We start from the raw sequence: 12,033 nt of genomic DNA on the forward strand, positions 1-12,033 counted from the left end.
AAAGTTCCTCAAGTACCAGAAAAACCTCATCAGTTTAGATTAAGGAAAACATATGTGATATCTTCAAATGAGTACCAGGAAGAATTGAAGAGAAAGAAAAGAAACAAGGAAGACTAAAGACATGTTCTGCTCTTGGTGGAAAGATAGAGATAAGAAACTGATTTCTGTGTTTCTCAGGATATTTTAGTATGTATTAATTGCTTCCTCTACTTTTGTATTTTAGATTTAAGAATCATTCTATTTTGTTCATGTTATTAAAAAAAATATAATGTTTAAAGGTAATGTGATTTATAATAAATAGTTCTGTTTGGTATTTAAAACCTTACCATTCAATATATAAAAATCATGTTCGATAATTAATATACATTTTCGTTTATTTATGAACAACCTCCTGTATTTACAGGCTGCCATTAAAAATAAGGTAAAACATATCAAATTTTATCTATACAGTTCCATTAATTGAAGAAAACTCTAAATTATAAAGAAACAATATAATCAGTGCAACATTTCAGTGCTGTAGAGGTGGTGTCTCAGGATCTTGATGGAGTCTCGGAGAATGAGAGTCACAATTTCGGGGATGAGCTTCATGAAAAGTTGGAAGCGCTTCCACGTAGTGACAAAGTGATGAGGTACGATACCACGAACTCCGGCCAATATCCCTATTATTTCAATTTCCTGATCAATATATGACGCAGACCATTGAATGTATAGAGAAAAAAAAAAGTTGCATTTAAGGACCCCTCGAACCTATATATTATACATTTTAAAAGTCAGAATAAGGTAGTTGCAATCAATGGATGTTCCATTAGGGTTTTATCATTTCTTCAGAGGTCTGTTCTTCAAAAAATACTGATCAATTATTCATATAGTTTTAGATATACAGTGCCACAACCCTACATAACAAATCTTTCAATTAAACCGATTAAGAGAATAAGTATGAGGTTATCCACCTTTCAATACACTGTAAGTAAAATGACAAAGAGATTTTAGATCAATTCACTATTTAAGGAACCAGTTTCAACCCAAGCAGGTGCCATCCTTGGCCTTATAATTCTAACATCAGCAAATTATATAATGTACTAGCAAGGTACCCGTGCTTCGCTATGGGTTTAAACTGAAAGTTATTATTCAAAGTTTTACAATTTGTAGAGTCCACTGTCAGCTGAGCCTGTAAAACACCCCCCTCAGCTCGTACGTCAAATGGTTCTGGGGATATGATTATTTATTTTCTGACCTAACACTCATTTGAACCCCATACAAAAAAATTTTAATGTTTTAAACCCTATCTTACTTAACTTCTACAGTGTAAAAGCGACCAACCTGTGAAATTTTGATTTTGTACATCAAACAGTAATGGAGGAATGAATAATTTATTAAGGGTTGACTGTTTTCAAATATTTATTAACATCTAGGGTATAGAAGACCACCCTTCATAAAAAAAATTAGATCGTGCCTGAAATGGTTTTGGAAGAATGGATATTGTGTTTTTGTGTGCCAACCACCACCTAAACCCCTTTGGGGAGAAATATTTCTAAGTATACAATATTTTACAACTAGGCCATAAAAGAAGACCCTTCTCATAAAATTACAACTTTGTACGTCAAACTGTTTTGGATGGTTGAATAATTCTGTTGACGGAGCTAACCTCATTTAACACTTTAGGGGGTGGAATGTTAAAATATGTTTTCTATTTCACACCTAGGATTTAAAATATATACCGCTATTTGGAATTTTGTCTTCATACGTTAAACAGTCTTGGAGGAAGGAATGAATACATTTGTTTTCGGATCATAACCCCCATTTAACTCTCCGAGCGGTCACATTTGTTTCAAACCTTCTGTTATTTCAAACCTAGGATACCATTTGAAATTTTAACTTCATAATTAAAACAGTTTCATTTAAATGCATATTTTTTTCATCATTCTTCACTCCCTCCCCCGCAGTCAAAACCCCCATAGGAGCATATTGCTTTAAGTCAACTTCTTATTTGTATCCTTATAAAGAAAATGCAACTCCTTTTACATCCCCGTAAGTTTATTCCACCCACCAGCCTCCCTACCCTGCGACAAAATATGTGTTGCTTTATTATTAAAAGATATTAAAAATACCAATTTCTCGCCTGTAATATGTTAAGTTTTTGAGATATAATGTAGATACGCTCATTTTAAAAATTAACCACTTGAACACTTCCCCTTAAGTGGATTTTCAGAAAACAAATCATGTGCATTTCTCTGCTTTAACAGGAGTTTCCAAATACCACTTTTCACGTCTGTAACATATTCAGTATTTGATATATAAGTATCCTCATAAAAAGAATTCAGTACTTTCTTCATTACTTTTCACACACCTCACCCCCCCTTAAGTGAATTTTCCTAAAAAATATGTGTTTTTTATTTTTAAAGAACATTCCAAATACAAATTTTCATGTCTGTAACATCTTTAGTTTTTGAGATATAAGTATCATCATAATAAGAATTCAACCCCTTATTCAGTCCTTTTTACAACCCCCTCAAGGGAATTTTTCAAAAAAAAAAAAAAAAAAAAGTGATTATTTTTAAAGGAGATTGCACATACCAACTTTTATGTCTGTAATATCTTCTGTTTTAGAGATATCAGTATCCTAATAAAAATAATTCAACCCACTTTCTTTTTCCGAAAACAAAAATGTGTGTTACTTTATTTTTAAAAGAGATTAAAAATACCAATTTCCACATCTGTTATATGTTGTGTTTTTGAGATATGTTGTAGATATACTCATTTTAAAAATTCACCCCATTTGTCACTCCTGTAGTTTTTCTAAAAACAGAAACAAAAATAGTGTTTATTTTTAAAGGAGATTCCAAATACCAATTTTCATTGCTGTAACATCTTCAGTTTTTGAGATTTAAGTATCCCTTTTTCTCCTTTTTTCATCCCCCATAAGAGGTTTCTTCGAAAAAAAAAAATAAAAAAATTTAAGACAATTCCAAATACCAATTTTCACGTCTTTAAACTGTTAAGTTTTTGAGATATAGATACACACATTTTTAAAATTCACCCCCGTTTTCATCCCCTTAGCGATGGAATATCCAAATATCCTCCCTTCGTGAGCACCTACGTTGTAATATAAATGTATCCTCAAAATTTCATTTCTTTATGTCCAGTAGTTTCGGCTTGGCGATGATGAGTCAGTCAGTCAGTCAGTCAGTCAGTCAGTCAGTCAGTCAGTCAGGACATGTTATTTTATATATATATACACACAATCGTTAAGATCCCTTACCGTATACATTATCATAAGACATAAAGCACACGTTAAAATATATAATGACAAAAAAGAAGACCCTTAAAACACCAGATGTGAAATTCCAATTCAAGTTTTGGTAAATTGGCCACGTGTGAACAAGTTCTGTTTAAGTCTGAAGTCTCTCACTCAGTTCACATCTATTCCTTGTGTGTGCCCCATTTGTTGATAGTACCAATTACACAAAGTTAAAACTTATCTTCTTAAATAATGTTTCAAACTTATGTGGTTACTTGGAAGTCATTATGTAAAACTGAAATATGTACATTTTTCTATCCTACAAAACCTTCTCTAAATTTCTGACAGGGACTGAAATTTATCAAATATCTATAATAAACATTTCACCCAAAACTGACAGCAATCAGAAAATGCTTAGTTGCAAGATAATCATTTTATATATGTAGAAGAGACACAGCAATCATATCTTTAGATAATGCAGCTTCTAATATAATAAAAAGCCTCATGGCAATCACTAAATAGAAACTTCACATCATTTTCATTTTTCATTACATCCAACTTCCCTAAACCACATCAAATTTAAAATTCATTAAGAAATGTAGCAGGTGTAATACTTACTGCAACAAGGTTTGCTCTGACCTCCTTCGTCAACAAATGGCTCTTAATACTGATCATGATGTCTTGAAAATCCATCGCAGAGATGAACCCAGATCCAGTCTTGTCATACCTGCGGAATGCCTCTATTGCGTATTCTTCATGGAAATCCTTCATAAACATATAACATATTTATGATGTACTGAAGAAATCAATAATCTTAGGATCATTTTCTCCATCACATATCATATTATTTCATTGCATGCTGCTAATTTTTTATAATATAAATGAAGGTTACCAACATGTAAGAATTGGCTGAACTCTCCATAGTTAATAAGCCTTTTCTTTTCTTTCCCAAAATACAACTGCACAAAGCCTCCATCCATGTTAAATGGAATCTTCTCATGAAGAATAGTTCTCTTCATCACTTCAGCAAACTCATCTACATTTTAAAAAAAAGAAACAGTAAATTTAGTGACATTACATTTTAGAAAAGATGAAATTGTCCCCCTTACCCCCAATCTCGGTCTGACATTCCCAATATCTTGCGACAGAACATAAACAAAATACTGATACCGATGAATTATATATATATATATATACAGTAAATAAAGTGACATTACACTTTAGAAAAGAAGAAATTATCCCCCATTCTCCCTCAATCTTGCTCTGACAGTCTGAAAATTTTACAGAAGAACATAAACAAATTAAATTTTCAAAGTGAACAAAATACAGCAAATTCATGGGAACTGTCCATTTTATTGGGTTGTCTAGTAACCTTTGAGAATTTTTGACAGGTAGATATTTAAGTATTCCATATGCAGCCTAATATTTGTCTATCATGATATTTTATTATAATCATCATCATCATCCTAAACCATCTCTAGTTTCCCGGGTGTGGTATATGAGCCTCCTCCATCTCATCCTGTCCTTGTACCATTCTTCCTCCACTAACTTGTCCCAATCATGACCTCTCAGTAGTACATCGCTCTTAACTAAATCTATCCATTTCCTTCGTGGCCTTCCCACGGGTCGTCTTCCTTCTACCTATCTGTCAAATTCCTTCCTTGCAGTTCTGTTTACTGGCATCCTCTTCATGTGACCAAACCACTTCAGTCTTGATATCTGAATCTTATTGAGGAGAGAATCATCTATTCCTACTTCTTCTCTAATTTTCTCATTCCTAATCTTGTCTTTCCTGGTTTTCTGGATCATAGTGCGTAGGAATTTCATTTCAGCTGCCTGAAGTTTGGAATTATCTCTATTGCAATATTTAAAAATTAAGAGGGTTCCTCCTATTCAATACAAAGATGTTTATTAATGTGAAAGAATCACATATCGTTCACATGAGGTACTAGTTTCGGCACCAGATATGTGCCATCATCAGCCACAAAGTCAAATCGGGCAAACACAATAAAACCTTAAAACAATTTTAAACACACTATAACATCTGCAAGGATGAATATGAAATATGACTTTAAAACAACTATAAAAACACACTATAACATTTGCACAGATGAATATAAAATAAAATATGGTAGATGATGAAGTTGCATTCCATTTTAAAATCCGTTAAAACGATGACTCCGTTGTTGTATACCCATGGCGGTTTGTCCAGCTTGTATATATCTTTAGTTTCCTAAAACTGTTAAATTATGTTGTAGGGTTTATTGTCATATGAAGTTGACACTATGTGTGTTCTGTAGTTTGGTTCCGGAAAATAAACGTAAACATGAACTTGGTTAGATCCAAAGAATTAATTCCCACTTCAATATGGGTTGAGGAACCTGGGGAAGAAATTAGAAGTCGAATTAGGCAAAAGATCAGAAGGAAAGATCAAAAAGAAAAGTCTAGAAAAACCCAGAGAATACTAGAAACGAACTCACCTTGAGCAGCCTGAGTGATCGGCGGACGGAGCTGGTCTGATGAATGCGATTATAAGGTTAAGGGGTGAGGCGGAAGGGAGGAATTGAATAGGAGGAACCCTCTTAATTTTTAAATATTGTAATCCCACTTCAATAGGGATCATGAAATTTCTAAATATTAATTATCTCTATTGGTCAGTGTTGTGGTTTCGAGACTGTATGTAAGAATTGGTGTATAATAGGACTTGTACAATGTCATTTTTGTTTTCATGGGTATTTGCTCATCCCACAGCAGGTGTCTTACCTGGTGGTAAAATTGTGTTGCCTTATAGATTCGATTGTTCACCTCATGTTTTGCCAGGTTGTCATTTGATATAACGCTACGCAAGTATTTGAAAACTGGAATGTTTAACATGACTATTGGTTCTGCTTCTTCCCCATACACTTTCATCACCACCGCCTTGGTCTTGCTGATGTTTAAACCATATTTCTTAAACTCCTCATTCCAGCTTTGTATTCTCTCTCCCAATTCCTCTTCTGAGTCACTCCAGATCGCAACATAATCTGCAAATGTGAAGGCTTTGATATCTCCATGTTCTTTCCTTTTAATAGATTTCATTACTACATCCATTACAATAATAAATAGAAGTGGTGACAATGAGCTGCCCTGCTGCACTCCTCTCTTTGTTTCAAACCAGTCCGACAAACCACATCCTACTTGAATACAGCTTCTGTTCCCACTATACAACATTTTCACTTTGTCTATGAGGCTGTCTCACACTTGAAGTTCTTTCATGCATTGCCAAATTCTTTCCCTTGGTACACTATCGTATGCTTTCTCAATGTCCACAAATATTAGAAATAAAGGCTTGTTCTTCTCCCAGTATTTTTCCATTAGCATCCTAATTGCAAATATGAGGTCTGTAGTTGACCTTCCTGATCTGAAACCATACTGCTCTTCTTCCAAAATTGGTTCAACAATATCTCTGATTCTGGTCTCTATTATTTTTTCCAATATTTTCAGGACATGAGACAGTAGTGTGATACCCCAGTAATTAGTACATTTTCGTCGGCTTCCTTTCTTGAAGAGAGGTACAATGATGCCCATCTTCCAGTCCTCAGGAATAGTATTTTCCTCCCATATCTTGTTGAGCAGTCTGTAGAGCCATTGGATTCCTGGAATTCCTGCTGCTTTCAGAATATCTGCACTTAGTTCATCTATGCCCACTGCCTTTCCTTTCTTCATGCTCTTGAGCGCATTTTCAACCTCAAGCCATGTAATTGGTGGTTCAGTTGTGGTTCCTCGACTTGGCTCCCCTCTATCCGTTGTTATGTTTTCTGTATCTCCATTCAACAGCTTTTCGAAATAGATCTTGAGTTCTTGTTTAATTTCTCCCTCTTCTTGTGCCAGAGTTCCATCATCACGTTCTATTGCTTTTATGGTCTCTTGATCCCTTTGCTTGTTTTTCACTACTCTGTATAACCAATTGCAAAATACAATTCAACTAGATCTTTCAGTAAGTTGATCTGAACTAGACGAAGCTGCACTCTTTGTCTCCAGTCTGCCCAGTTCTACACTGACAGAATTAAAATTTTTCACAAAGATGGACTTAACTCATGAAAAATAAGACAAGGTACTTTGATGAATAGTTTTCACTAAATCTGTTTATTTTCCATATCAAGAATGTTAAGTTTTCTGGATAACCTAGTATTATAATGCTGTTACAGTCAGTGAAGTAACAAATATCCACAGTATCAATTACAAGTGTAAAACAATCAATATTTTAAAAAGGTCATACTTCACTGCAAGTCCATTAAACAGTTTTGATAAAAATAACAGAGACATATCAACTTCACTACCAATTTTGGTCATAACTAAATTAATTAAATAAATAAATTTTTTTACCATTGAAAGTAAATAACATAGCCAAACAAATAACATAAAGAGTTAAGGACTCAAACAGTGTGATTTGATTGACTGATAATATCTGGTATAGGATGAAAATTTCTATCTCTGGTATTATAATCTATATTAATGCAATTATGAATGTAAAAAGGAAATGGACTATATTCTCGCAGATCAAAACTGGGAATTGTATTATTTCTACTACTTAAGGCGATCTAAGTGCTTCAACCACATAAAAATTCATAAACAGAAGAATAAACTTTATAACTGCAATAATAATTGTGAAACGATAAATATATAAATCCACTAACCTTCAACAAACTTGAATATCCAATGAAATCAAATGAATCAAACCTGAAGATGCCTTTGACAAAGATCTCTTCCAAAAAAATATAGTGATGAACGGGCTAAACCAAAAAGAAAACACAATGTCCCTTGGACATAGAGATGCAAGCAGGTCCATTCAAGAAGAATGTGGGAAGTTTGGGCTCCCATGAAAGCAAAGTTCACTGCCAAATGTAACAAGACTTCATGGTTCTCAATGATCCCAGCAAATAAATAATATATTATAATAGTACACTAATATACTGAACACAAATAGCAGATATCACCACCAATGCTTAATATATCATCTTTAATATAAATTAACATAAATATGATACTTAATATAAATGTAGTATAAATTAAATTATAACTAAAAACAATGTTAATTCTGTACTTTCTCAGGGAGAGGCAAAACTTTCTTCGTACAGATCAGAGTAGGCCGATATGTAGTAGTAGTAGCAATATCATTGTTAATGATTCTGAGTTCATGGAACCTCTACTAATACAGTACATACACAAGAATGATAGGGGAAGAGAACATGATTTTGTATGAATGTAATGAAATAACATCCATTACATGAGAAAGACAAACTAAAAATTGTTTCGGCTGATTGACAATGATGATGTTGCTTGCTGTTTAAAGGGGCTTAACATCTAAGGTCATTAGCCCCTAGTTGGCTGACTGATGTTCACGATCTGAGGGCTTAACAATAAGAACATGCTCTTAAATTTGAAAAGAAAACTTACCAAATGTAACCATTCCATTTCCGTTTGTATCAAACAGCTGGAAAGCTGTTTTATAGAGAGCATCGGGCATGCACAATAGGCCTTCAAAAGCAGAGAACTCTTCAAAAGATATAAGTCTAAAACAAAAAAACAAGTATAAAAATGTAAATTAAGGACAAAAATTATCACAAATGAAAAAGAAGACAAACAATTTAACTAGTGGTAAACAGTAGAAGAATATCATTTTGAACTAAATAATTTCAGACAATATAGTTGAATGATTCATTGCAAGCCATGGCTATTTCCAACAACTGCCTCCCAGTGGTCCTGCCAATTGACGGAATAGACCCTTCTTTCAATATAAACTATCAGTCAATCCTCAATCAGACACCACTGATTTGGAATTAGGGGTGTCACCCAGGTGGCAGAGTCCCTATATGTCGTTTACCAAGTGTTTCCTTAAACAATTTCAAAGAAGTTCAAAATTTATTTAACCCTTAATCGGGCGCGTAGCGGTCTAAACGACCGACCTCTAAAAGTTTTCGTCAGGGAATCCGTCTGAAGGTCAGCTATGCCCCCCTTCCTCCAGACCATCTCCCCCACCTGATAGGGTGGCCCCTCGTCAGACACCCTGTAGACAGAAAGGTAGATGTTCGAGTCAGTCTGCGGTCTTTTAAACCGATGCACCCGTTAGTGTAACTTGTGTCTCGGCCATTGTGACCAGTGCGCGCCCGGCTGTGTTTTACTAGATTCGTTTAGTTTCGTGTGCATATACATCTCAATATGAATCCTGTTGAAGAGGAAAGGATCCGATTATTGATAGAGAGTGTTGAAAAGGAAGAAAGTGAAAGAATAACTGCATTTGTGAAAGACAGAGACAAAGCAGTAGGATGCCTATTGGAAGAAGTTGATGAGGCAGCAGAAAATACTTCCAGACAGCAGCCACAAAGTGATGATGAAGGTGAAACTGACAATCTTCAGGTTACTGACCATGATACAAATAGTGAGCTATCTGGTGATGATGGATGCGGTGCTGGTGTTTCTGAAGTGAATTTGACAGGCAAGGACGGTAAGACATAACGGCATGCGCACCCAACATTCGCAAGGACTGGTCGTGGACCAGGTCATAATATTGTAACATGCCTTATAGGGCCTAAAGGTTTAGCCAGGAATGTTAAAACTCCAATTGGAACCTGGGAGCTACTTTTTCCAGACGATATTGTACAAAAGATTGTCGACTATACCAATATTTGGTTAAAACAATGACAATAATTCTTCAGTGTGTTTACATAAAGAAAATAGTGCAAAATTGAACTTGAATATGAACTCAAATATACGTAAAATATTGTATAATTCTCTCATATACATGTTTTTCACAAAGGTGGTAGTTATGCTGTAAGATTAGGAAGTTTTTATCATTTGAAATACAAATATTTCTGAAAAAACGGTGTTTCAATTTATGATTACTTATGCCAGAAATATTACAGTGACAATGGGTGAAGAGGAGGATAAATATATATCTAGTTCAAACAGCTTCCATTTTAAAATCCAGAAAAAATAAATAGAACGGAAAGTTATTTTTCAAAGCTTTCAAAATTTATTTGTAAATAAACTCAGTTTTCAACAAGTTTTTATTTTTTAATGCGAACATTGAGTATGTAAAATGTTTTAAATATTATCTAAATAATAGTAAACTTACTTGCAACAGTATTAAACTTCAACATTTTTATTAGATTCCAAGGCCGTACAATAAATTATGAAAATAATCTCTGCGGTCTAAAAGACCGCGCGTGCCCGAGACTGTTCGTCGGAAGAGCATGCCCGATTGAGGGTTAATAACTCCATTGGTAAATTATTCCAGTCCCTAATTCCTCTTCCTATATACAAATATTTGCCTCAATTTCTCCTCTTGAATTTCAATTTGATCTTCATATTATGATCTTTCCTATTTTTAAAAACTCTTTTCAAGCTTATTGGTCTACTAATGTCATTCTAAACCATCTCTTCACTGACAGCTCGGAACATACCACTTATATATATTTATAAAGGTGTCCAGAAACTGCTGTATAAGAAGACCAGTATGTAAATCCTTAGAATATTGTAAGTCCACTTATCTCACTTATCTCAGTTAAAAACTTTTCTACATTTATACTCTGGAGTGAAGGGAAGACATTTACAAATGATGGAGTACTACGTCTCCATAACGCCTCTTCTTTTTTTCTATAGGTTCATATGAAGTCCACTGTGTATAGAAATAACCAACACATTTTCGAATCAACAGTGCACATTCATGCTAGCATTGTTTCAGTTAATGAAGAATTGTTGCTGCATGTACAGATGGGATTGATTCGATACCTTGAGATGATTATCACTGCAAATAGAGGCAACTCTGAACAGTTACTGTAAATCACCCAATGACATGTGCGTTACTTTACTGGAGCACGTGTTTAATTCATTGATTTTATTTATTATTATTGTTGTTATGTACAGTGCTAGTTTCTACATTACTAAAATGAAAAAAAGATAAACTAGTAAGCTAAAATTCTACTTAAAAGTATTTCTGGGAGTTTGAATGGTAAACCACATGCATGTTATATAAACGTAATGTAAATGCACTTTACTGCTGAACTAACACCATCAACCGCTGTCATCTTACCTCATCACGAGTGCCACACTTCTGATGCAATGTTGCCCCACGTTCAAATTTAATAGCTAATTCTGATGTATCAAAACACTTTTTAAATTTTAACTGAGATAAATGAACTTAAAATACTCCACTTTTTTTTTTTTTTTTTTTACGTCGCACCGACACAGATAGGTCTTATGGCGACGATAGGACAGGGAAGGGCTAGGAGTGGGAAGGAAGCGGCCATGGCCTTAATTAAGGTACAGCCCCAGCATTTGCCTGGTGTGAAAATGGGAAACCACGGAAAACCATCTTCAGGGCTGCCGACAGTGGGGTTCGAACCTACTATCTCCCGAATACTGGATACTGCCACACTTAAGCGACTACAGCTATCGAGCTCAGTCTTAGTTATTTAATTAATAATAAACTGTATTCTGAAAGGTCTAAAACTCCTCTAAGAGACAATTTGGGGACGGTAATTGAAAAATTAAAAACCATAGCTGAAGAAATTGCTCCTGTTAAAAAACAAAAGAAACATGCTTGGTGGAATGTGGAGTGTGATACAGCGATTCAAAACAGGCACAAAGAATGGTTGAATGATCAACAAAAGAGAACAGAAAAGTCCCTTGAAGAACTAAAAATGCTAGAAAACAAACAGCCAAAGAAATCAGAAGGGTTAAGAGAAATTATCACAAAGAATCATTAAACGCCATAGATGAAGCATTCATACAACATAAGACGAGCGATTTTTATA

General features: G+C 34.4%; 1 protein-coding gene across 3 annotated transcripts in view; it reads right to left on the minus strand.

Annotated features, from left to right (window-relative positions):
• Positions 1-12,033, minus strand: part of aralar1 (calcium-binding mitochondrial carrier protein aralar1) — a 404,690-nt gene that overhangs the window by 186,679 nt on the left and 205,978 nt on the right. For all 3 annotated transcript variants that reach the window (XM_067143121.2, XM_067143122.2, XM_067143123.2), the window contains 3 exons: positions 8,675-8,790; positions 4,135-4,274; positions 3,857-4,003 (listed from right to left, as the gene is read on the minus strand). In XM_067143121.2, coding sequence (XP_066999222.1) covers positions 3,857-4,003; positions 4,135-4,274; positions 8,675-8,790 — 403 coding nt within the window. The remainder of the gene's footprint in view (positions 1-3,856; positions 4,004-4,134; positions 4,275-8,674; positions 8,791-12,033) is intronic.

Source organism: Anabrus simplex, chromosome 3, assembly GCF_040414725.1.
Source record: "Anabrus simplex isolate iqAnaSimp1 chromosome 3, ASM4041472v1, whole genome shotgun sequence".
NCBI lineage: Eukaryota > Metazoa > Arthropoda > Insecta > Orthoptera > Tettigoniidae > Anabrus > Anabrus simplex.